Source organism: Anas acuta, chromosome 1 (genome assembly GCF_963932015.1).
Source record: "Anas acuta chromosome 1, bAnaAcu1.1, whole genome shotgun sequence".
In the NCBI taxonomy this organism is placed as follows: domain Eukaryota; kingdom Metazoa; phylum Chordata; class Aves; order Anseriformes; family Anatidae; genus Anas; species Anas acuta.
The window spans coordinates 21,821,670-21,848,328 of record NC_088979.1 but is presented as its reverse complement, the minus strand read 5'-3'; the positions used below and the strand labels follow the sequence as shown (position 1 = coordinate 21,848,328).

General features: G+C 42.0%; 1 protein-coding gene across 2 annotated transcripts in view; it reads left to right on the top strand.

Annotated features, from left to right (window-relative positions):
• Positions 1–302: 302 nt before the first annotated feature.
• The window catches only part of FLT3 (fms related receptor tyrosine kinase 3), a 40,621-nt gene continuing 14,264 nt past the window's right edge, over positions 303–26,659 (top strand). Inside the window, exons 1-10 of one of the 2 annotated variants that reach the window (XM_068672256.1) lie at positions 303–665; positions 10,478–10,602; positions 12,550–12,752; positions 13,557–13,672; positions 15,845–15,962; positions 16,877–17,028; positions 17,608–17,747; positions 17,831–17,984; positions 22,668–22,833; positions 26,355–26,461. In XM_068672256.1, the coding sequence (XP_068528357.1) occupies positions 611–665; positions 10,478–10,602; positions 12,550–12,752; positions 13,557–13,672; positions 15,845–15,962; positions 16,877–17,028; positions 17,608–17,747; positions 17,831–17,984; positions 22,668–22,833; positions 26,355–26,461 (1,336 nt within the window). In that variant the 5' untranslated portion in view covers positions 303–610. The remainder of the gene's footprint in view (positions 666–10,477; positions 10,603–12,549; positions 12,753–13,556; positions 13,673–15,844; positions 15,963–16,876; positions 17,029–17,607; positions 17,748–17,830; positions 17,985–22,667; positions 22,834–26,354; positions 26,462–26,659) is intronic. The other variant, XM_068672249.1, reaches the window with a different exon arrangement.

The window sequence follows — 26,659 nt, the reverse complement described above, 5'->3', positions numbered from 1 at the left end:
CTTCTGAAGTGTCTGGTCTTGCTATAAACCAGGGGTGAGTAAATCTGGGCTAGTTGGGCTACTTGGACCCTCTGTACCCCATGAACAAGAAGCAAGGAGAAGGCAGATGCTGGAGTGCTGCACACTGGGCAAGGCTGCAGTGTCCCCAGAGGGTTGCCTCTGTGGGTGACCCCAGAGGCCTTTATTTTTATCCCTTTGCCAAATCATCTGTGAAATGGCCCCAGAGCAGCTGTAGCTCTGTCTGCACCCTCCTGCGGGCAGCACTAGTTCCCTGTTCCCTCTGGGGCTAAACACAGACCCACGCCACAGCCGCGCTGCCCCACCGGGCATGGTCCCCATGCTGGGCAGCTGCTTCCCTAGCCTGGCAGGGGCACACAACAGCTCCACTGCCACCAGGTTCTGGCTTCTCACCCGCCACTGGAAATATCCCTCAGCCCAAGAGAGGCCCCTCTGCTCGCCCACACTCAGCCGTTTCCTTCAGGCTCAGGTCTGGGGCCCGGGCTTTTGAAGAAGTGGTTTCGTTGCGGGCAGTGACGTGCACCCTGAAGACAGCCACCTGCACAGCCGGGTTTCACGCACTCGGGCTGAGGACGGCAGGGCATTGCCAGCCATGGCACTGTGCCCACCCGCTGCCCACCCCTCGGGGACCCCGCTTTGGCTACCAGGTAAGGCCTCCTCAACCTGCTCCTCGGACACTTTCCTCCCTGTTTCCCATTATCTCACCGCATCCCTTCACATCTTTACTTTCTTTCACCTCTGGCTTCTTATCTGTTCGTTTTCTCCTGCATCTTTTATTTTCCATCCTGCTTTTCTTCTCTTTTCTGGGTGTCCCCTTTTCTGTCCCATCACCCTGGTGTCCCAGCCAGGCTGTTGCTCTAGTGCACCTGACACATTTCATGCACAAGGCAAAAAGTACCTAAAAATACTTATTTTTTCTTATTTTTCCTGACATAAATGCATTAATATCAGCTTCACCTGATCATCTTAAACAATACATCTGCATTTTCCTAAGTAAACAATCTGTGAGTGAGATATGTTGATAGAATGAAATTTAGCAGTGCGTCTGTATCTTACCAGGTTTTGTTGTTGTTGAACAACCTAAACAGAAGAAAGCACAATATTAATATCTAGAAAGTTTATCTGTTTTGTCAGAGTGAAGTCATGCCAACATTTTAACTGTTAAAAGAAAAACAAATATTTTCTTCCATCTCAGATGCCTGCAACTATTTTTCTCCGGCTCTGTGGCTTGCTCCTATCAGAGATGATCTTGCTGATTCAAAATCCAGGACCCAAACAACAAGAGAGTGTTGTTTTTTTTTGTTGTTGTTGTTTTTCTGATCAACTCAGTTCTGATGCGTGCCTGGGAAAGTCATTTTACAACCTGAGGTTCATTTTCAGCTCCATATACGGGAACAATAATATTTACTTCAAAGAGCAATTGTTTAGGTATTATTCATTCATGTTTGAAAGTCTACCCGAGATAGAAGGCAAGGTGGAGTAAAAATGAAAATGAGTATTTCATGATCTCCTGCTTTGCATGATTGCTGATACTACTACTACTAAGCAAACGCTGTTGAGGACGGATTTCTGTGTTTTCTTCTTGTCTGAGCTCTGCTAGTCTTGCAGGCTGTATAACAGGGTAAACTAAAGCGATTAGCATCTGGGATGTGATAGTGCCCGAAGGCGGCTGTGAAGAACAGACCTCAGCACGGCTGAGAGATGGCTCTGAGGAGGGAGCAAGATCCAGAGGAGCATGAGGTGCGATTATCGATTATCGTCCATGAGGACTGCTGCTCGTTGGGTTGAGATACTACTTAGTCAAGGCAAGGTATGTAGGGAGGCAGTAATGCTTCTTGTAAGGCCAGCAGATACAGGGGGAAAAAAAAAGCAAAAAAAAAAAAAAGAAAATGCTTTGGGACATGCAAGCTGGGTAGGAGCTGAAAGTTCTGAGATGTAGCTGACAGCAGAAATCCTGAGAATTGCCAGCTCCATGACTCTCTCTCTAGCAGATAACTCTTTAAAAGCAATGTTGATGGAAAACTGTTAAGTGTTTAATGAATTATATGTCATTTCTTAAAGACGGGTGTGTTCCCCATAAAACTCCGTGTATTGTCTCGAGGTAAGACCTAGTAATAAATTGGGCAGACTCACAGCCTGTATCTGTATGATGAACCAGAATCATCAGAAATTGCGACACTTAGGCAGAGAAAGGAAAGCCAGTCTATAGTAACTGCTAGAGGAAAATCTCACCAGTACGTGCAGAACTAAGGCTCCAGGTCTGTCTTTAAATTACAGGCTCAGAACTGCAAAAGCTGCAGGAAAGAAAAAGCATCTTGTCAGTGTTATTTGCTGGAATAAATGATACCCAGCAGCAAGGAATGTAATCCCAATAATTTTAGAAAACAATATATACAACACAATATGTATGTAAATACAGTTACATGCATTAAAATCATTACTTCAGTTTCTCACCTTCTTAACGTTTTCTGGTCATCCTAAGCAAGAGCTTGTGGTTAATGATAGCGTGATCTAGCATGCAATTAGCCTGGCATTAGCGAATGAGGTGGGAAGGTGGGACTGGCAACTGAGGCAGTAATACAGTTTCATGTTTCACAAGTTGGAGAATTGTGTGACAAACAGAGACTTTGGGTGACCTTTCTCATTGGAGCAAGCTTTCCTTTAACTGCTCTCGTTCCTTTTATTCATGTTGTGCCCGCTCCTGCTGAGAGCTGTTCATGGGATTGCTTTTGCAGTTCCAGGGCACCTGAGAGAAACGAAGCTCGGAGCTGCTGACTAAGATCTCAGCGTGGCTGACAAATGAGGGGAAATTTTATACGAGCAAGGGCTGCAAACTCAGGCCCTAACAAGCTCTGGATTACTTTATGCTGGGTCTGATTGCACAAAAACTCTGGGAGTTTTATATGTTGAAAAACCCCTCGCAGGACACACAGGTGTCTGTTACATCCCTATGGCAGAGAACCAGAAAAACACAAGATGGGCCAGGAGAGGCTGGGACCCAGCAGCTGTCAGGATGTGTCCACCTCCCAGCAATACACCCATTGCTTTCCAGCACCCCAGCTGATGAGCACTGCAAAGCATGTCCAGGCACCGAGCCCTGCCACCGGCAGAAAGGTGAAATCAATGAGAACCCCAGGGGGAATCAAGTTTGATCCTGACTGCAATCTCTTTCATGAAGCTTGCAGAAACCTTGGTGCAAGCCTGCTGTGAATGCTGGATAAGGCCAGTGCGTGGTCTGCTTACTCAGGAAAACACAGTCATGCCCAGCAGAACGTATTTTCATTGTCATCTCTCACCATGGATTTCATGGATCAGAGGATAAGGCATCTCTTCAAAGAGATGATTCCTGAAGGTGAAGGGATTGCTTGGGGGGAGGGTTATTTTCCAGAAAATGCAACTTAAAACTATTGATGTTTTATTTCTTTTGAGGTTTGGCCCCAATTGCTTTTTCCTCTCTTCCCTGGAAAATTCCTCAGCTTACCCAACTTTCCAGCTATCCAGCAGTCAGTTTCTACCCGTCAGTGCATTGGTGGGTGCTGTGTGATTGTGCTCAATGGAGCAGAGCTCCAGGCATCGTGTCCTTCTGCAGCATCCCCTTCTACACCCCTTCCCATCAGGGCCCCAACATAGTACAGCACAGAGCTGAATCCAAACTCCCCCTTGTCTCTTGTTCTCAAGCTTCTGAAAATGCAGCTTTCAAAAGCTTCATGGCATAAACTCCCTCACATGTAGGTTTCTCTGCTGTTAAACTGAGAAGCTATTTGGGGTCATCGAGCTGAGTTAGCTTTCCTGAAATTTTTCATAGAGACATTCATTGCAAAAGGCATGGGTGAAAAACTACAGCAAACACCAGTGGAAATGAGATTGGAGAGTAAAACATTTACAGAGCAAAAAAAGTAGAAGAACAGGAACAGATGACCGATGAAGACAGAAAGCAATTTCAGTTTTATATAGCAGCACTCAAAAAGCACAAAGATTGCTTAAACCCAATGATCGTAGACTTTTAAAAGGAAAGTAGGGACCAGAAAATCAGTTCATAACCAACAAAGAACAGCATTTCTCAAATGGAGGGGAGGAGAGGGGAAATACCATATTTCCCATATGGATCAACCCTATTCTTGTTGAGAGAAATACATTTAAGAAGATGCTTTAGGAATCTGAACAGAAGTATGATGCCAAATGCTTCCTTAAGGAATCTGTAAACATTGAAACGCAGACAATACCCTAAAATTTGCTGGTGTGACTGAAGAGTAGACTCTTATTTTTTTCTCTGTCTTCCATGAGAAGATAAAAAAGCTAGACTGATATCTGGATAAATGTTGTGTGCATTTCCCACTCAGAGGATGAAACAGCTCCCTCATTTTTCTAGGATATTTCCTTAAAAACTGCTGAAAAACTGAGCAGTTTAAACATACAGAAAGGCTAGCTCGTGGCATGGATATTTAGCTCCATTACTGTTGTAAAAGCAAGTGGTATTCCCTTTTCTATAGTCTAGGCTTGATTGTGTAGGTAAGGTTTCCAGTGGGTGAGGTGCAAGAGCTGGTTTGAAAAGTACTTTATTGTTGCCAGCAGTATGTTAGATCTTGCATCTGTACAACCAACCACTGGGGAACTGCAATTGTCTTTTAACCCTAACCTCATAAGTAACGTATCACCGGTTGGTGATATAAATAACACCAACTGGTATCTGTTTTGTTCATTTTTGCCAAATTTGGTACTGAATACCAATGACCATTTAAACCAAATTCCTTTGCTTCATTTTTATCTTTTCAGGTTTTGTAGCAGAGCCCTTCTCTCCAGCTCCTTCTCTTGCTGTCCTTCCTTCTCCCATCCTCACTCTAAGCTCTGTTCCCTCCCTCACCCCCATCCAGGAAGAGGACGACATACTATAGTCAGTTGTGGAAGCTGTTGTTTTCATTCAAAAAGGGAAGTTTTACAATACTAGGATGACAAGTAGTGTAATTTCACTATTTACAGTCTTGTTTTCACTTCTCTTTTGGGCAGATCCTTTTCTCCTTGTTGATGAGGTGCCGGGAATCTCATGCCTCTACCTTTGGGTACTTAACTAAAGCAGCTCTTGCTTGCAGGAGGTTAATAATTCCATTAATGTCAGTTGAAGTGCTGTAGCGTGTCAGGTAATGAGTCTGGAGTGCTTAAACAGAGTAGGTTAAAAAGAGTTAAACAAAGCAAGCTTACTTATGCCATTAGATGAGATATGTCTGTTTGCTTTGCTTCAGGGCTGTCTATCCAGCTTTTTAATGGCATAAATATGTGCCATCCCCACGAACAAACATCCTGTAGAGGATATTCAAGAGCAAGGACAGCCCAATGCTACTTTCTGATTAATGGAGGGCTTACGTGGTGGCATTAATCTGGTTCATCTTTACCTACAGAATTATCCCTTTATTCACAGAACCACAGAAGGGCTGGGGCTGGTAGGGACCCCTGGAGGCCCCTGGTGCCCCCCCTGCCCAAGCAGGGACACCCAGAGCAGGCTGCCCAGGCCCACGTCCAGGCGGCTTTTGGAGCTCCCCAAGGAGGAGACCCCACAGCCTCTCTGGGCAGCCTGTGCCAGGGCTCCGTCACCCGCCCAGCACAGCAGTGCTGCCTGGTGCTCAGAGGGAGCCTCCTGGGTGCCCGGCTGTGCCCATGGCCTCCTGTCCTGGCACTGGGCACCACTGAGCAGAGCCTGGCTCCGGCCTCTCTGCACCCTCCCCTCAGGGATTTAGGGACATGGATGAGATCCCCCTGAGCCTCCTCTTCTCCAGGCTGAGCAGCCCCAGCTCTCCCAGCTGCAGTATGTGCAGGTGTCTCTTGTACTGGGGTCCCAGAACTGGATGTAGCACTCCAGATGAGGCCTCTGCTCCAGGGCTGGGCAGAGGAGAAGGACCTTGGCCTGCTGGCAACACCCCTTACACAGTCCTGAATATCATTGTTCACTGTGCCTAGTGGGGCAGAAAGATCTGGGTGATGTGGGAGCCAAGAAGAAGCTCCCTTGAGGGGATGAGGGATGTGTGTGAGAAGCAGAAAAGAACCAGTCACGATATGGGCTCTTCCTCAGAGAGTGAGGTTGCCATGGTTGCTGAGGTTTGCTGCCTTTTCGGCCACTTTCCAGCCACTTCCCCAAAAGGGGTATCCTCAGCAGTCCCAGTTATTCTTTGTAAACTGGACCAGAAGTGGCAGAATGGCACAGACTGTGGGTAGGACAGCGGAGATTTCAACGGGTCCTGGGGACCTGTGGCTGTCCTTCAGGGTGGAGGGGCTGTCATTCACTCAGCTAGGCCCATGCAAAGCAGGCAAAATGAATAACAGCAAGCAAAATAACAGCCCAGCTGGAGCAGGGGGTTTATCTCCAACTCATAGGGAAGGTAGACGGAAAGTTATCTTAGTGAAATGAAAGGCAAATAAGGGTTTGAATACAACCCTGCAGTTCTTCTTCCTTGCCCAAGACGAGGTAACCACAAAACAGAAGAGGCAGGACAGAGAGGTAAAAGGGAGGCAGATGTCGTGCTAGATTCAGTCTCCAGCATTTGTTTCATGCTAAGGAGATAACTATTTTCAGACACAAACCACAATTTGCCGACATAGACCAAGGACTCAAAAAAGTGATTTCAAAGCAAATCTATAAATTAAGGAGGTAGATGATGCTAGTACCAGCTAGTAACCATGAAAGTAACCTGCAACAGCTATAGGGGTTGGGCTGTTCATAAATGTGCACAAACCCACAATAAAAGCAACTTATTCCCAGAGGAACAGAACGTTTCTTGTACTCAGGAGGGCAAGTATATGATTAGAAAATCTGAAACCTGATAGAAATATATATCAAACTGGATTGTGATTCATTCTGGCATAAATGAATGATGAAAAGACAAATCACCGAGCATGATTTGTCTGCAATAAAGTTAATGGCAGAAGTAGTCAATAAAGTTGGATGTGTAATCATGTTGTGAAAAATATAACCCTGCTTCATGTCATCATTTGCTTATTTTTACTACATAAGGCACCAAAGCAAACAGATTTGTAAGTAATCAGTAAAAAAGTGGGATGGGCTCTGCTGACTCCAGCTGCCTGGTCTGTTAGAAAAGGTTTTTTTCTGTTTTCCTGACAAAGAGGTGTAAAATACATCACTGGTGTGATATCTGACTCGAAATCTTCAGCTATCTGAATTATTCTTTATTAAAATTTCTGCATAATTTATAAGCTGGCTGCAATAAGCCATATACAGAGCTGCTACCTGTCCTCCTCTAAGGAGAAAGGTGGCAGCTTTAAAAGGCAGAGTTTTATCCCAAAGGGGAAGTTTGCTCAAATCAGTACCAAAAATTTGTTAAGTCATAACAAGGCAGAGGACAAATTCTTGGAAATTATGGGCCAGAGAGAGAAGTGATTAGGTATAAAAGAATGGGGAAGAGTAATTTTGTCTTCATTGCAGCTGTTTTCATCTGGGACCTGAAAATGGGGAGCTGAGAAAAGTTAAGGTGGAAAATTAATTTTTGGACAAAATCTCTCTTGCTGCACTCGGCAAACACCAGTGGAGTCAGCTGGGCTTGGCAGTGATGCTGCTGAGGCAGCCTGAGCAAATTTCTTTTTTCTTCTTCGGATGTCGAGAGATTTTTTTAGGTTCTCGGAGCGCTGCTTCGAGGGCTCCCTCTCGCGGTCATGCAGCCCCCAATTCCCTCAGCTGCTCCTCTTCTGTCTGGCGTTTTAGTCCCTTTAAACCAACTTCATTGCTCTGCCCTGCACACACTCCAGCACCTCGATGTCCTCCTTGTAGTGAGGGGCCCCAGGCTGAACACATCTCTGCTGCAGCTGGTAGCTGTTTAAGACGAAAGGCTTCGGCTTGCTGCCTTCCCTGCTCAGGGAGAAAATTTGGGAATGTTGAGCCAGAGCGCGGCTGGCTTCCCCAGTTTTTGGCAGGCAGCTTTAGTCATCCCCCATCTGAGCATAAATCTCCAAAGTAGTTCTATTAGGTCAACCATCTGGATACAGCATCTTCGGTTGATATCTGGCCAGTAGAGTCAAGCCTTCATTCTCAGCAACTTTCCATGGGAGCCTGCTTTTTGACTTAGAATTATAAAATCATAGTCATCTAGGTGGGAAAAGACCTTCAGGATTAACAAATCCAACCATTAACCTGACCCACAAAGTCCCACCACTAAACCATGTTCCTTGGTGCCACGTCCACACATCTCTTAAACGCCTCCAGGGGTGGGGACCCCACCACCTCCTGGACAGCCCGTTCCAAGGCTTGGCCACCTCTGTGAAGAAATTCGTCTGGATGCCCAACCTAAACCTCTTCTCCAGACTAAACAACCCCAATTCCCTCATTTTCTCCTCTTATGTCTTGCTTTCTGGTCCCTTCACCAGCTTCATTGCTCTTCTCTGCACACACTCAAGCACCTCGATGTCCTTCTTGAAGTGAGAGACACAGAACTGAACACAACATTCAGGTGTGGTCTCACCAGTGCCACGTACAAGGGGACAGTTACTTGTACTGGCATTTCCCCGTGTATGTGCCTACACATCTTGATGAAATCCTGACTCAGTTTATGACAGCTAGAGGTTTGTCTGACTCAGTGAGAGCAAGATTTCTCCTACTGCATTTATTTTCGTATAACCCATAAAAAGAAAATGAAGATGGAAAGCAGGCATAAACAAACATTGTTCAGAGCAGCAATTTTTCTCCATTCCAGTTTCAGTACAGTTTGGCAATGCAAGGCATGATTGTGCATACTGCATATTTGATAACTCCTTACCCAGTGCTCTCAGTCTCTGCAGCTCTTGCTTTGGACTTTGGGGAGGATGACTGCCTTGTAGCCCATAGCACCAGTCTCTGCACAGGCCAGCTAGCAGCTGGCAAACCAAGATGGAAAATCAGAGTGTTGCCATTTACCCAATATTTCTTTTCTTGATCCTGCTTCTGCTGGAAGGCTCATTCATGCTTTTATTTTCTGTTATGTCAAAGTAATATATTTCTCTAAGACCTGCACAAGTTTAAGCCACCCTTTCTCATCTCATATAAATACTTCTAGCATATCACTCTTTTTTTTTTTTTTTTCTTACTATACAACAGTTGGAATCATCTCAGTCCAAAATATCCTTTCTCAGCCTAAAAACTTTCCTGGATTCACACAGGATAAAGGTAGAGGATAGAAGCAACAAGCTCTAGCAGTTAACAGGACAGGGAGTGCAGTTTTCTGCCGGGCATAGGCTGCTTTCCATCATCCTCCAGTGGGAGGGCTGGAAAACTGGCTTGCAGAGGTGTGTGTATGGTGGGCAATCGGTATGCTTGGTGTAGATATGTTCAAGAGCTTTGTGATTTGTTTACTTTTATCTTCCTTTCAGCCCTGCACCTTGCTCTAAGCCCAACCATCTCAGGAGCTGAGGAAACAAACAAAGAAAATAAAATAAAATGAGAATAAAACAAAACAAAGCCAAGACCCGAGGACATAAATCTCCCAAGTCATCAGCTGAGAGATGTTATTTTGTGATTCACTGCTTATTTGTACTGTTAAGGGCTGGCTTTAGGGACCGGTGGGAATCAGACACATTTCACCCAGCAGTCCTACTTCTGTTTTTCTTCTCTTTTGTTTTGTGCAGCAATGGGGCTGTCATTACTCTATCACTCCTTTAAGGCTAAATAGTGAGATTTCAAGCTGCAGACCCTGGAGAAAGGCTCATATGAAGCATTCCGGACAGATCATGCTGTTGAGGCACTAGAAACTTTTCCATGCTGCCCCATCTGGGAGCTGCCCAGGGTCTGTAGGCTCCTGAGTTGATACAGAGCCATTGGAATAAGTCAGGAAAAAAAAAAAAAATGGTCCTTCCTTGTCCTCCTGCCTTCAATTTCTGCATCCACTTTTGTCAAAAGACTGGGAATTTGTGCCTTGTTTGCTTCCGGGAGGGGCAAGTGTGACTCAAGGGAAGATGCATCTACCCTGTCCCTCCCTCACAAGATTCTGGGATGCAGAACTAAACCAGGAAGGCTCAGGAGGGTCTCCAACGAGTTTGACAGATGAAGTACAGTCCTGAAGAGAAGGAAAAAGGAAAGACCAGAGGTTGGGTCCTTGGGTGAGCTGAGGGCAGGCTCTAAAAGCAGATGGAGAGCTTCATTTTGCCATTGCCCTGGGCAGGCACAAGGAGTGCTTGGAGAATGTCTCTGACCTGACCTTCCCAATGGGCAGGAGGGAGAAGATATTCTACAATATCTGGGGTCATACTTCTAAAGTGTGAAGTATCAGTACTTTTGAAAGGTTTTCCAAATAGCTTTTTCACTCAGTTTTGATACACAAAGGCAGAGTTTGCAAATACATGATATATCTGTGTATTTCTTCTGCCTTTTAATAAAAAAGATGCAATCTTTCTACAGTTTTGCTGCATTTTATTTTTATTTTTATTAAAATGGTTATCCCTGGCAGAAAGATAGACAGGATTACGTTTGTTTCCTATTTCTGTTTTACAGTTCTTGTTATGACAGCAATAACTTTCACTTCTGCAATGAATCAAAATATATCTGAGATTACATGTGTATTTATCAGCCAGAAGGATGAAGGTTCAAGAACACCACAGTCATCAGTATCTTCTAAGGTAATCTAACAAAGAACAAGTTCCTTATAAAATATTCCTGTCCGTTCCAGAAATACCTTCCCAGAAGCTTACAACACCCTAACCCTTTAGCCTGTGGGGACGTCACAGTCAAAATAAAAAGAGTTAGGAAAAAAAATGCTACAGAAAGTTAAAGGGAAATACATATCACAATTCATTCTTTGAAACTGTAAATAAGTACAATTTTTCTCTAAAACCAAGTCGTTAACTGCTGCCTTGGAGCTATCTCTCATCAGCTTGCCTGAATACTGCTGGAAATCAATTTAAAAAGCTACGTGCCCTCATGGGAAAAATGATCTGTGGGGATTGGCAAGGCCATGATGTGAAGCAGTGATCACACACAGCCATAGCTGAACACCAACACGTGTGCCTCAGCTGCTAGGACTGGTGGGGAAGCTGAACCCTCTCCCACCACCAAAGCCCATAAATCCTTATCTGGTCTAACCCTTGCCTGAGAGCCCAAAGCTAGATAGGGAATCAAATATGAAAGCTTTTCCTTCTTTCCTGCCTCCAAGTTTTCTGCCTCCAAGTTTCTAAATGGCAGGAGGTCAGTAAGAGATGGTGTGCTACTAAGTTATAAAGCAGCTGAGAACTATGATTAAAGTATTTCCTGAGGTTTCTTGTTTCAAGACAGGCTTGTGAAATCTTTTTTATTCCTGGGAAAAAAAAAAATCAATAATTCAGATAGGTGAGAAGCAGACTAAAGGTGCCAACACCTGTCCCCCAAACTGTAGTGGTGGTCTTTTAAATGAAAGAGTCTGATGTAGTCTTTCCTATCACAGCCAGATAAGTGAACATCTTCTGGCTTTCTCTGGTCTCAATAATCATTCAGTCATTTTAGATTAAATCCCTTCTATTACAGATATGGTGCTTCATGCAGTATTTCATCAGCTTTCATGATCTTGATCATATAAAGTACTTTCCCACTTTCCCACCACGAAATTCCTGATGTGTCATTGCTATTTAGTACACCAGCCAAAGCTGTGCTGTCCTCGTATCTGAGGAGGCAGAATATGGCTGTTATCTCTAGATACCTCTCGGATCAAGAAGAGGGAAAACAAAAGAGCAAGGAATGAGCATAACCACATCATTTCCACCTCCCACTCACTGCCCAGGGTGCCTGGCCAAGCACAGTGTGTGGCAGAGGAGGCAGCAAACCCTGTCTTAATTGGATAAACTTCACCTGACACAGTAATGGAGACATTTTAGGGCTACTGTTCATGTGGAGCTATTTAATTGCCACCTTTTGCTGCAGCTAAGCTTAGAGACTCATTAATCCACCATCAGTTTGCTGCATGCCTGTAGAACATTTTCCTTCCGGCTGCAGTTCTCCTTTGGATGTAGACAACGGTGAGGAAATGGAAGGTGTGAAGGCACCCAGCCCAAACCTTCTCTGCCCAGTAAAGCCCACAAGGAGCTGAGGAGCAGTCTAGCCAGATGCTGTGATGACAAGCAGTGGAATGCTAAAGAAAAAAATATATATATTTATCTAGCCCTGCCTTTGCACTGAGGTCTCAAACAGAAAGATGTTATTATAGTCCTTCCCTGTCTTCCTATGGTTCTACATGAAAGGAAGCAAAAATGAGAGTAAAGAATAACCAGTAAGGGAAATTATCATGTTTCTGGCTGAAGTTGTTATGTGATGTCTGTCTAGAGAGCAAAATTAACTAAAGCAACAGGGATCCTATCATGTTCCCTTGTGCAGTAGAATTTAACATATTTATGGATGTTTGACACTAGAAAAGAAAATGAAAGTATGTTGAAGGTGTTACTTTCGTGTAATTTCTATTCATATTTGGCAATTAGGAGGCATTATTAATTTATGAAAGCTTTTTCCAGAAGAACACCCTTTTAAAATATTTGAATATGAAAAAGCAAATGAAGCTAATTGCGACTATATACATAACAATCTGTTCTCTCGCATTGCAGATTTCTAATATTTTGGAAGATCTCGGGTGCTATTTGAATTCTCAGGGAACAGAGAACATCTATGCACCAACTAAAAATGTGGAAGTCGATGTGTTTGAAGATATTGAGTTAAGAGTGATAATGAACATTTCAGAGATCATTTCATGCCTTTGGTTCTTTAAAGAGAGCCAAGCTTGTAAACCTTCATTGGACTCGGAGAACAGGTAAGTCAAAGGATGTTCTGGATCAAAGAACATCTGAGGGATCATTTCTTTCAGGATGCAAATGGAATATTTTCTGTGTGACTTTTCTTGTGTATAATAATAATTTCATGTTATGCATTTTTTTAATCTTCTCATCTTTCTTAAATGTTGTCACCAGTCAGCATGCTGCTGATTGTTGATGTATCCACAGCATATGTACTTAAGAATCTTAAACTCAGAATCATTAGAAATAAATTCAGTCTTTTAATTTGTATAGCATCATGCATGGAGGTCTCCAGGAACTTTCTGACACTGATCAGTTTGAGGTTTGCAGTGTTCATGTGAGGAGAAAGTTTTGATTTTATAGTTAAAGCAACTGATGCATGGAGAGGTCTGTGATTTGTTAAGGTCACGGTGCAGACCAGGAACAGTGCCAGCACCAGCTTCTCAATTCTTACATCCAAAGGGGTGGAAACCGAGCCCAGGTTATTGCCTCCCATTGCAGGATATGTGGGATGGGATTGTAGGTAAAGCATTTCCCTGAGGACCTCCACAGCTGTCCTAAGCTCAGGAAGCTCATCCTTCCCAATGCTCAATGTTAGGTATGTGCTTGGGTACCTGTGGCTGTGAGGTCCTATGTCCTTCTTGTGTAGGAAGATACATGAAAACACTTCAGGTCACAGGGTGCTGTGTAAATAATGAGCACTAGCATCTCTGAATAGTTTTTGCACACAAAGTACAGAACTAATGGAGCAGATGCTTTTATTGTGTCTGCTGCCTATTACCTTCCAGATAATAAATACAACTTTATTTTCTCTTTTACAGATACGTTACTTCTTTGGCTTTTTCCCAAATAAGAGAAACACAGGCTGGAAAATACACTCTCTCAGTCATAAGTAAAAACAGCAATTACACCATAATTGTTCCTGTTTTCATCCGCAGTAAGTATAGCTCAGATGAAAGGAGTCGCTCCATCAGTAGGTCCAAGGGGAGAGGCTCAAGTTCACCTAAAGCAGTGAGCTCCCACTTTTCTTCGTGAAGCATCTCTCTTTCCCAAACACTTCTTGTCGCCTGTTGTGCCCCACGTTGTGTGCCAGTTTTCTCACATGCTGTGTTTCAAGAGCCCTCCTAGATATTCACAGGACTCAGAGCTGTCTTCAGAGGCTGAAGTCAAAACCACAGACTGCGTTACCGCATGCGAGCCAGCTTTCACTAGTCAATAAAACATGCAAATGAACAAATAAAGATGTAAATGTGCACCAGCCCTCTTCTTCCCTTCGAGAGATTTCCTCCTGTGCCAAAAGGGACAGACCAAGAGCGGCTTTTGTGTACTCCCAAAGCTCAAGGGCTGGACTTGTTTACTTGTGTCTTAACCTATTAATTCTCCGATGGCTCCAGGGTAAAACACTGCAGTACTGCAGCTGCTCACACATGGTTGCATGAGAAGCTGGCATTGCAGCTGCTGAGCTCAGCAAGACATGGCAGAGCACATACACGAGGTGCAACTTCTTGAAAGGCTCACAGGGGGAGCAGATTTGGGTGAATTTCCTCAGGGACCACGCAGGGGATATCCCTGGGGAGAAGGCAACTACTGCAACCAAGTTCAATTTTCCATTTATAAGTAGGGCTGTCCAAGAAATATTATTTTTTAACGACCTATGTTGACATGTTTTTTTAACAGAAGGAGAATAACATTATTTTGTCTGCAAAGGGCCAAATTTATATATAAATTTTGAAAATTTTAAAGAAGAGTCAAAGGAAAAAAAATCAATCCAAAGAGCTAAAAGTCTGGCAAAGTTGATAGGACCAAGCCCTTCTAGAGACAGATTTAACAAGAAGCATTATTATTATAAAAACAAAACAAAACAAAACAAAACAAAACAAAACAAAACTGTGACTAATCACCACTTAATCAACATTTTTAACCCTTCATTATTTGTTTTTGGAGTATTTCTTCTGATGGACTCTTTTCTCCCCCAGGTGTCAGAAGTGACACCTCCAATTTCTCCTTATTTAATTTAAAGACCTATTGCATGTCCCAATTATAATTCTAACAGCTTCATTGAGGGGGCAGGCTATTAAATATTTGATTAAAATTTACCTTCACTTCCATAGTAATAGGCTTTAGAGGTTAAAAAATGTTATTACTTGTGCAAGCAAGAGCAGTTCAAAACAGCCTCGATAAAGATCTTCTCCATATCAATTACTTGGGTTGCCTTCTCTGCTCTTGTGGATCTAATGTCATAATTACATCTCATAAAATCCTTCAGGCTAGTTGTGAACCCTTCAACTGAGATGTGAATCTCTATAGGTGAAAAAAAGCCTTCTAGGCTCAGCTTGTAAGAGAGAAATGAACAAGGAAAGTAAAAAGGCAAAATATTAGTTTCATTTTATCATGTTGCTTTTCTGGAAACGAAAGTGACTCTAAAGAAAATGTTAGTCTTTTGTGTGGAAGTTTTAATTTCATTGTAAGATGACCTAAAACTCGGCATTTGTCCTTTTGAGTCAAATCTTAAAGAGTTTTAATGCATTGATTTTTTATACTTAGACCAAGTCTGAGCCTGACAGGTTCCGGGGACTGGAGCTGCCTGGAAACTTTCCCGCTAGGTTCCAGATGTGCAGTGGAGGAGCCTGCGGGTGGGCAGAAGTCATCACCCCCCGATGGTCCTCCATTGTGTGTCTGACCTGATGGAGCAACACTCGACAATCCTATCTGGAGCAGAGACTTTGTAGTTTCAACAGCTGTTCCACCAAGGGCCAGGGGCTTGGGATGTGGTTTTGGAAGGTGTCTGTGCTCCTGTCCTGTGAGGTGAATAGCAGCCACAGCAAGTTAACACCTCAGTATCAGCCTCAGGATCATCCTCTGGTGTGTAGAAGCAGGTTTTTGATAGCAGGGATGCTGTGCATTTAGCAATCAAGACTGAAAAGCTTGTGAGACCAACCCTCGATATCCTCAGGGCAGAATCATTTTATTTTCCCTTAGCACTGAAAGCTCGCAAAGCAAATTACAATCCTGTGACTTCATGTGCTGTGAAAAGAGCAAAGCACTGTCTGTTTAAAAAAAAAAAAAAAAAAAAGTCAGCATTTTTAAACATTTGCATTATTTTTAACAGATAAACCAGGCAAACCCTATTTCAAGAGGATTGGAAAACTGGATGCTATAGAGTGCATATCAGAGAGCTACCCCCCACCATCTGTGCAGTGGATGTTTTGCAAAACACCCGACAGGAGGTACAGCATATGTTTATACACATACTGAACCTCTAGGCTGGAAGTTTACCATCTTCTGACGAGAAGGGCAGAGACTCTGTATTGTTTAGTGTTCCTGGCAGGTTGGTTGGATTATTGAAGAAGAGCTTTAGGGTCAGCATGTTTGCAGGAGAACGCAGTGGGCTCTGCTGGTTTGCACATCCATGTGTCTGCATGACTCACTCTTGGAGCGTTGCAGCACATTTTTCTTAGAAATGTTGGCTGTTGTGCTCTTTTGGAAACTTCCAGCTGTTGGCCTGGAAATGCTGTTCCAGATTCTGGTATTCTGATGTCACCAAAAGAGATCAGAAATATCTCCTTTCCCTCTAGCTTTTCACATTTTTTGGAAGTGTGTTCGCATTGAAGCTGGGGAGATGTTATAAGGAATCATATTTTTCCTATCTAAATGATGTTTTCCATTCTACTAACATATATGATTAATTCTATTAACTGTGGGATTGTGTTCAAATAAGCTCAAAGGAAACTGTGTGTTTTGTGCAATGGCCATAGGCAATGCCTTGCTCTGCTGTGTGGCAGTTTGGGATCTGGGTTTCATAAAGGTTGCTGGATTTGCAGCAACTTCTGCCAGCAGGAATTCAGAGATGTGGTATGAAAGCCCAACCTCTATCATTTCACTATTGCCCAGGTTTTAGTCATAGAATTACCTGTTTATGCACCAGTTTGAGCATATTCAGGTCATTTCAGCTCATTTTTCTGCCTAGACTGTGACATTTTTATTTTCTTATCTTTGCCTTTCTTAGTTCCTTTTTATTCTGCCATGTAAGATCCAGTTTTCCCACTATTGTTTGCATACTCTCATGGTGTGGAGATTTATCAGATTTATTCTCTTGAGGTTAACCAAATGAGTCAATGAATAATTGTGCTTTTAATTGCAGTTGCCTTAATAAAGTGCATGAAGGAAATAGAGGAAAAGATGGCATACAGAAGGTACAACATGAATTAAGTCAGAGAGGACTATTCCAAAGTTATATATGGTGCTGTGCAGCTAATGACCTGGGCAGAGAATGCACCAGCCTGTTTACTATAGGTAACTACCCTCTAGACTATATTCATGCATGAGCTGGACCCTGCCACTGGAGCTCATCCGAGTACAGTTTCTGGACTCAGCTATTTGTTCATAACCACTGGAACAAATCTAACAGTGCCTGTGATTGCTCTGGGTTGTGTTTAACCCGAAATTCTAACAGCTATCTGTGGTCTCTGTAAAAAATGTCTTGCCCTTCTATGCTTTCTAAACAGCTATCATTCATTTCTGCATGCTTTTAGGAGTCTGTCATAGTGAAATGTACTTCAAAACATTCTTAAAACGTATAAATTTTGTTTTGTTTATCTGTTGTTTTTAAATAAAGCTGACTTGAACTAAACTCTGTGCTAAACTGTGCCCTAACATAGCTTGTAGATTATGACAAACATTTGGGTAGAGACATCTAAATCCATCAAATTTACTGATTTCATGGTTAATGAGTAATTTCCTCAAATTTTAATTGTCATTACAATATAATAATGGATGTCTGTAAAGTATTAGAAGAACAAATATTGATTTAAATGAGCATTGTTCTAGGCAGCGTGACAGCTGTTGTTTCAGTGCCTATGTTTTGCTTTGTAGATTTAAATGAAAGACAAGCAGCACCTCTACCTGAATTACTCCTCAAAGTCGGGGAACCATTGCTGATCAGATGCAGAGCTCTTTATCGTAACTATAAATTCAGAATAAATTTGTCTTTTGAAAACAAAGAAGTGCAGCAGGTAAGAAAAAAAGGGGACTTTTAAAAAATGGGTAATACTGGGCACTATCAATGGCATAATTGGAAATCTCTGTTGAACACCAGGATCGTAGGTTTGATGGGTTAGAGTATCTGACAGACCACTCGGCTATCCGGATCCAGTACGTGTTTGCTTCAGCAGCAGAACGAGGCGACAGTGGACGTTATACCTGCTCCTCTACAGCGCATCCGAACCAAACTGCTCTGGTTACAGTTTTAGGTAATTCCATCCCTGGCGTTAATTCTGTCCCTTGGCTGGTTGCTTTGCTTTATTTTCTATATGGCAGATCTTTGCTCGCAGGTGTGCGGCATGTGTTTGTAGTGATTTCTCAGGAAAAATCCTGTCTGCACTTACTGGCAGCCTAGGAAAGCCAAGAGATTAGTCTGAACTGAGTCATGCAGGTATCTGAAAATAATGAACTTTTTTTTTTTTTTAATATATATTGCTTTCCAAATAATTCCCATTACATTAGGATTAAAGTGCTTTTAGAGGTGAAATGAACTGGCACTGTTTGGAGGTCTAGCCCACACGATTGTTTCAGTGTTATTTCTCAAAGCACAGGCTGGGATTTGGCTCGTGTTATTGTAGGTGACTCCCAGCCAGCACGACACAAAGACACAACAGCTTTGGGGACACAAAGCAGCAGGGAGCCATGCCTTGGTGTTCCTGGGCAGGGGAACCCCTATGCCATCACCTCAGATGTAGGCATCTGCAGAGCAGGTACAAACAATTGAAGGTAAAGCCCTGCAGAAAACACCATTTCTGGAGCTGGCCAAGAATATAAAATGCATGACCTGCCCCATGTTCAGCTCTTGGTGCTCTGTGTATTAGCCTGGCCAGAGTCTGCAATGACCAGTGGCTGGTCTCAACTGCTGTGAGGCAGAAATGTCAATGTTCCACCATGGCCTTTGGGATGTTGTAGTCATCACCTTGGTCTTCTCCTCAGTACATCCTCCCACTACACCTCCCTATAACCCGCATAGGGAACCCCCACCCCACCTATGAGCACGGTCTCTTCAGGCACTCATTGCTGTAGTACAGAAAAAGGAAAAGGAAAAAGAAAAGGAAAAGGAAAAGGAAAAAGAAAAAGAAAAGGAAAAAGAAAAAGAAAAAGAAAAAGAAAAAAAAAAAGAAAAAGAAAAAGAAAAAGAAAAAGAAAAAGAAAAAGAAAAAGAAAAAGAAAAAGAAAAAGAAAAAGAAAAAGAAAAAGAAAAAGAAAAAGAAAAAGAAAAAGAACACAGAAAATCTGTATCAGGTCTGATCTGGGTCCACTGGGAAGCAATCAAACAATTGCAAGGCTCTTGGTGGTGGGCTTTCTCACCCAAAATGCAGGGCAAAAGAGAGAGGACTTTTGCTTCATCTTATGGCAAGGGAGTGACTGACAAGTGGCCATTTGAACTTGCCAATAATTTAAGGAAAAGTAAACCTGGGGAAGAATTTTGGCTCCGTAACCTGTGGAACTGGTAGCAGAATGATTTTTTTTGCATGAATTGTGAATGTAAGCACAGAGATCCCATGAACAGCTCGTGATGACAGAGCTGGCAAACTGCCATGCAGGAATGCTGCTGCAGCCACGATGGATAGGATGGAAAACCTGAAGCTACAGAGACAACTTCTGCAGTGTTACTGGCTGGTCTACCTGTCTCCTATTTTCCAGGTACTGAAACGAACCATCCTCCTAGCACCAAGCTACACAATGTCTGAAAATTCAGAAAATCTAATGCATACCAAAGGAAACATCATCCTACTTAGGCAACATGTCCATTTAAAAGCCAGCAGCCTTACAGCTAGCCCAGAACAGCCTCAGCAGCAAAGCTTGATTTGGTGGAAATAATTTGGTGGAAATAATACGCTAAATAGGAATAGAACTGGAAATAAGGAAAAAGAAAAAAAAAAAAAAAAAGCTGTAGACGTGCTGCTGAAGTATGTATTGGGATACATTTTCTGATGGACATGCATGGAGCTGGGATGTCCAGCCCCAGGGACACGGCTTTCTGAAGCAGCGACCATGGGGCTGACTTTAGATGCAGTTGCTCTCAGAGTTGACAACACCTAAGCCGGGGATGGTAGGAAGTGAGAACACTTACCCCGGTCTCTTCAGAAATGAGTTTCCCTGTGCAATATCCTCTTTTCAGCTTCTGCCTACTTCTGAGCAGGAAGTTCTGTAAGGGTTTACAGGAACTGAGCAGGATACCTGGGCATGTTTTTTTAGACATAACTTCTTAGTAAACAGTAAAGTAGGGTTGAGAGGGACAGTGTAGAGGTAGGTTGAGACCTTCTTTCTTAGTACTACTGCCCACCTCAGAAATACTGGCTTCTTGGATCCCCTAACTCTCAGGTCTGAGTAAGCATCATATTGATCGGGGATATTTGAGTTACTCTCCATGGAAGGTTGTCTTTCAGAGTGATGCCATTTTTAATTGAAATATTGTTTTCATTGCATTTTTGACTGGGGTACATCAAACTGTGGTAGACGTACTCTCTTTAATCCCCTTAGGCCAACAGAACCGCTGGGGACTCCTTTGCTTTTCTGATGAAGAAATCTTTTTGTTTAATTTTGTGGTGAATTAAAGTGGGGGGCTGTTGCTGTCCCTTGCTATCAGCTGTGTTTCTCTCTCCAAGGTTATATAGGGACATCGTATGCAATGCTTCTGATCCACCACAGCTTTTAGCCTAATTTATTAATGGCAACCATTGCTGGTGTGGATCTGTGCTATCACTCGAGGTTCAATTCCAACAGTGATATATATAGGAACTTAATTCTGACGGCCATGTCACAGAGTAGCAATATCAGAAATGATCAGCATCCCGTAGCTACACTGAGAATGGTCACGATGTAACTTTACCAAGAAAAAGCCTGATTTCTTTGGGATACTCTGCATTGCCTGGGGAGCTTGGCTAGCATGACTACACTGGCAGGTGGTCTTCTATGCTCTAATAACCTCTTGCAGCAAGACAGCTCTGGTTTGCTCTTTGCTGCTTGATAATTCACCAACTTATCTCATCTTGTGCAGTTGGTCAGATCAAGCAGGGATGTTTAGGTCACTTTAAAGCATAACAGTGATTATGCCAACAACTGCAGCTGCAAGGCTCTTTGTTTCTGCAGTTCTTATGTTCAATCTGCACTGGTGTTGAATAAAGAATTATTAGCACTGTGCAATCTAGATTCAGGAATATGCAAGCTATTTTCCAACACATATTAGGTTTAAAGCAAACAAATAAACAAATAAACTAAATACAGAAACATGGAAACTTTGGTTTCAGTCTCAAGAATTTCAGCTCACCTCTCTGTTATTACTACATAATGTTCACTATTTCTTTGGCAGAAATATGCTTAAACATGCCCAAAAAATGGTAAGCCAAGGGAAAAAAAAAAAAAAAAAAAAAAAAAAAACACTACATTTTCTGAGTTCTTTTCCAAAGAAATGTCATGCCCTGCTCCAAGATCCCTGTGTGCACTCTGGAGAAAGCCTTTACTCTTGGCCAGCTGTGCTGTTAACAGCATGCATACCGATGACCTTGTATTTGGAAAGATGAAGTCCAAAAGAGCATTGAAAAGACAAAGGTCCAATCTATAAAGCAAGTAAACCCTCAATATTAAAAAGGAGGAGAACAGTCATGAAAGGAATTGCTTCTTGTTTTAAAATACTGATATTTTTGTGGTTTACATGGGAGTTTCCAGATTGTATTTTTTAAACCAGTGAAGCTAGACACAAAACACGCCAAACACAATATAGTGTTACAACCAAAAGAAAAACACTCTAAAGAGAAATCTCAGTCCAGTCATATTTCTACAGTGCAGGTGTTTGTTTTTTTTTCTCACCACATGCCTGATTAAACACTGTCACAAGTTTCCTAGAGGTTCTAGCATCTGCTTCCTTGAAGACACCCAAACTCAACTGGAAATGGCTCCTCATCTAGTTGGACCTGCCTTGGGCAGGAGCTGGACTAGACATCTCCAGAGGTCACTTCCAACATGTATGATTCTGTTATTTTTTTGGAGCTGATCCTTAGCTCTGCTGATGCCTCGATGGACCATGTCCTCCTACAAGTGTAGTTCAGTCTCTTTGGTTGGGATTCATTTCACCTCATGAGACATCTAGCCCCAGGAATGATTCACGTTGTTCCAGCTGCCGGTGGCATGAGGCAGGTATTTCCAAAGAGCATTTCAGTACATCTTTGTTATCTTTTATATCACTATAGGATATATCTGGACATGACTATCTTATTCCACTGAGGTCCAAACAGGTAGCTTAGGTGGGTCACTGAACCTCAGACAGGACCACTAGGTGAAACCAGTCCCACCCTAGCAGGGAAAGTAGCAGCAGCACAGGGTTCACCCACACCTTCAGAACACTTTTTCACATTCCTGTTGTCTTTCATCAAATACTTCTAATGAGATGGAGAAACAAATGAGCAGCTGTAAGGCTGATCTGCAAAATCTTTAGCTCATTTCAGGGAAGGAGAAAGAATGAATATCAACATCTGATTAAGCTGGTGGTTCCACATGTTCTTTTTTCCCTGTTAGACGTAGCTGTTAACGCCCAGAAAACACACATAAAACAAAACAAAAAACTCATGGACTTGGTCCGGTGGTTCTGTAGGGTGGGTGGGGAAAAAGTGTCAGAGGGTTTTGGAAGTGCTCCGGTCTGACAGAAAACACAGCTCTAGCAGATATCACACAGACCCAGATCAGTTGTCTGGAGCTGAACAGAGAGACATCATTGCAATACTATTTTTGAAGCACTATCTTTTGATTAAAAGGATGCCTTTTGTGATGTAACATGGTGCCTTTTGTGTGTGTGTGTGTGATAACCAAAATGAAAAACATACAGATATCAAAATTCATTCATTAAGCAATCCAGCCTTTTTATCACGATATCAATACTCTCTCTTTTTCAGAAAAGGGATTTATAAATATAACTGACTCTAGAGAAGATTTTGAAATTGGTGAAGAAGATTTTTGCTTCGAAGTTAACTTTACAGCATATCCACCAGTTAGATGCATGTGGCTCTTTTCCCAAAAAATGTTTCCATGTAAGCAAAGTTACAGTGCAGATGGACGCAGGTACTGGAATATTTTGTTATAATTCCAAATCTTTCCTCTTAGTGTCTCATTTGAACAGATTATTTTCCATATTTCATACTCTCTGTATTTTTTAATATGTGGATGAGCCAGGTGATAAAGACATGTTAACAAAAGGTACTCAAACATTAGTTTGGCTTTCAGCAGCAGTTTGTATAGATAGCTTATAGAATCACTTTATTCTCCACTTCAGAATAAACCCTTTTGTAAGTTAAAGGGTTGCATCCAGCAACCCTTTAGGTTATATGAAATTTGCCATTCCCATTCTCTTTGAGATAATTACTCAATTACAGCTCCTTTGCAGTTTTCACACTGGATCTCATGTTCCCCTTTTGTCATCCTGTTCTTGATGATGTTCCCAGTATCTTTGCTATTGCTCAAACCAAACCCAGGGCCCTGTAGTTTCCCAGGCTTAGATCTATTTGGCTCTGCCTGTGCCACAGAAACATACCGTTCTGCTAATTACCCAGGTCATGTATTCTTTCGCTGTTGCAAAACATGTTTTGAATAAACCTGTTAGTTATCTACCTTTTCTGTTATTTCCTAAAATGAAGTTCTGGCATGAGTCCTGTTTAAGGCTAATGTTTTCTCCATTCCCTAGGCTTTCTAAATTCTTGATAACATTATCTAATTTCCTTCAGAGTTTCTTTCAGAGTAGTCCCATGGCTTTCAAGGTAACAGCTCTTATTCACCTTAGTGAAAAAAAAGCCAAGCTGCTCTTGTCAAGTTTTATCTTTAACATGAAGCAAGAGCTAGGCAGGAGTTAATGTGCCCGCGCTGATTTCTTCTCATATTCTTAAAATCTCTCATCATCTTCTTAAACCTGTGTTATAGCTTTGATTGCACTTCTTAAGCTTTCTTTTCATAGTATTTTAGTACACTTGATTTTATCCACTAGCTTGTTGAGTCGTCTTTGCAACAGCCTGACCTTTTCATCCGCATCAGATGGAGTATTGAAGTCAGACCTCTGCATGCTTCAGAGACAGCTCAGTTCAGATCAGTAAATTGTCATCTCCTGGCAATGGCCACAGGAACTCTGTCCCTGCTGATAAAGTGAGGGCTGTCATCAAACTTTGATAGTGCTGGGTGGGTGCTGGTGACTAATCTGCATGCCTGATGTGGGCTCGGCAGGTCTGTTCTTTGTGGTCAAGACTGATTTTGGAAATGAGGTCTCCTGGGACCACCATGAGCAGTTGCTCATCCTTGCCTGATAATGCCAAGTTTATTTGCTTTGCAGTCGTCATAGACTGTCTCCTGACTGCTGGTAAGACCAGGAGTCAGTTTTGCTCGGACAATTGGGCAGCTGGTGTGAATTCAATACAGATAAGAAGAAGGTGCTATGGACTGGGCCAAGAATAACAATGTTGAGAGCTCTTGACACAGCTTAGGTAACCCCATTAATCAGTAAGGTGCAGCTGTCCTGGAATATGTGAGTCACTTCGGATAGCTTCTGCAGCCCAGAGGAGACGATCCCCTCCTGCTGGACAGGGGAGAGCCCCACCACCCTCCCAGAGCTTGAATGGGAAGGGACAAATGTTTAATTTAGCTTAGTTTTCCACAGAAGCAGCAAGGGGGAGTGGAGTGGAGGGATTGTGCCTACAAGCTGTAGCACTGCAAATCCAAACATGATTTTAAAACATATTTCTCAAAACAACACAAAAAAGGTCAACACAAACCTTATTCTATCTTTGCATATTTTAGTTCACTTCTGTGTAATCCTATCTCCCAACACTTCTACTTTATTCCTTTCATATCCTTTTTCATTTCCTGTTTTTCCCTTTTTTTGATTTCTGCCATTTCCTTATCAAACTGTTCCTCCTAAAGATCATATTAACTTTTATTAATTAACTCTGCCCTCCTCTTTGGCTTTTGATTTCAAGTTTCAGTGATTCATCATTCCTGTCAGTGCTCTTCTGTGTTTTCAGAGATTGTTTCAAAATTTCCATTTTATATTTGCTTTTGTTGTCTCTGTGTTTTATAACACTGCAGAATTTCACTTCCCTCCTAAGATCAAATGAGTTTTCATACACAGAATGATCTCTGGTAAATTTATATTATTTATCTCACATCCTCTTACATTTTCAGGTACCTAAGGCATTCTTTTTTAATGATTTTCTTGTTATTTCACGAGAAATTAAATGCCTAGGTTTTCAAAAGCAGCAAGTGATTTGTGGTTTCCCTTTCCTTTGGCATCTATTTTGAGGCAATGTAAAAGGCATCTTTTTTTTTAATCTTTTTTTTTTTAAAAAATCCCTGATTTCAGGGATATCTTTAAGGTCATTTCAGATGAAGACACTCAAAAGTGAGTAACTTGATACAGAGATGCTATCTTAGTCAGAAGGCAAAATTCCCAGTGGCTTCTATGTGATTTTTCTTGATTTTTAATTGCATGGCGATACTTGGTGTCTTAGTTCATTTATAAGTATCTTGCTTAATGAGAAACACCCTGGTTTTAATTCTCTAGATTTTTTCCAAGCTTGTTATTGCTTTCTGTTATTTTGCAATTGCTAGTATGGACTGTCTTTTTTTCTGTCTATTTAAAACTCCCTGATATGACTGCTTGCATTTCATACTAAAATTGAGTGGATGTCTGCTACTCAGTTTTTGTTAGCATTCAGCCAAAATGTGTGCATGTAAAATGTCAACAACTAAAGCTAAAATGAATTTTTCTGAAGTGCTCTTCTAGTGTTGAACTGCAAATCTCCCATTTAAGTCTGACAACCATCCTGACCTAGCCAAAAGTACAGAAATTTTATGCCAACTTTGTAAAGATGATAGATTCCCTTCCTTCTGTCTATTCCTGGCTCAACAGGTCAGTCCTGCATCAGTCTTCAAGTCCTCTGCAGTCCCCGTTTCCATCATCACAAGCAGGGTTAGAGTCTTGCTTTATTTCCATCCTTTTGGCCAAAGGAATAGGGGCTGGTAGAAGGCTGCCCTTCCTCCTGCAGAACTGTCTTGATGGTTGGTGCTTTGTCTCAATGACATTGAGCTTCTGATGATGATCTCATTTCTGAGTTCCATCAGAGCATCCGATCTGGAGAGGTTTCTCTTGCATGATCCTACCATCTCATTGTTATTTCCTAATACATTTGTTCATACCAACCAGAAATAAACACTGGAATCCTTCAGAGAGTAGACAGTTTGACCACAGTAGACCACAATCCTTTGCTGGTCTTAGCATCTGAACCAGAATGCATTATATACCCTGTCTTCCAATGGGTTGGTGACAAAATCACAACCCTACAGCCCATATGCACTCCACAAACTATTGAAGGTTACAGAAAAACTGCAGGATAAAATCAATACTGTAGGAAAAAAAAAATCCTCTTATTAAGACAGTTACATTTTGTCTGAATTAATGTTTAATAAAATAATTTAGTCTGGATTAATCATTAGAAGATACTGAATTGTTTCAAACATATATATGAGTCTTAACTGCATCTAAAATATTTTGTTTTTAATACTTTCTTTTGTCTTTTTCCTTCCTTTTCTTTGCTCCACAGCATTTCATCAAAGTTCTGCAACCATCAGCACCAGTCTGGCATATATATATTTTATGCTGAAAATGATGATACAGTCATGACAAAAAGATTCACTTTGTACGTGAGAAGTAAGTGAGAAAACAATCCCTGTAAAGATGTGGCTAAGTCTGGGAGGGATAATCTTGATCTCTTACTTAAGATTTTGCTATTGATGTAAATGGAGCTTATTTGCTGTTTTTCCCTTTCATTGTATCATACAGAAGAGGAGATGTAATTGAGTATTCATTTTCTCCATCCATTTGGGGCTCAGGAGGCTTAAATTCCAG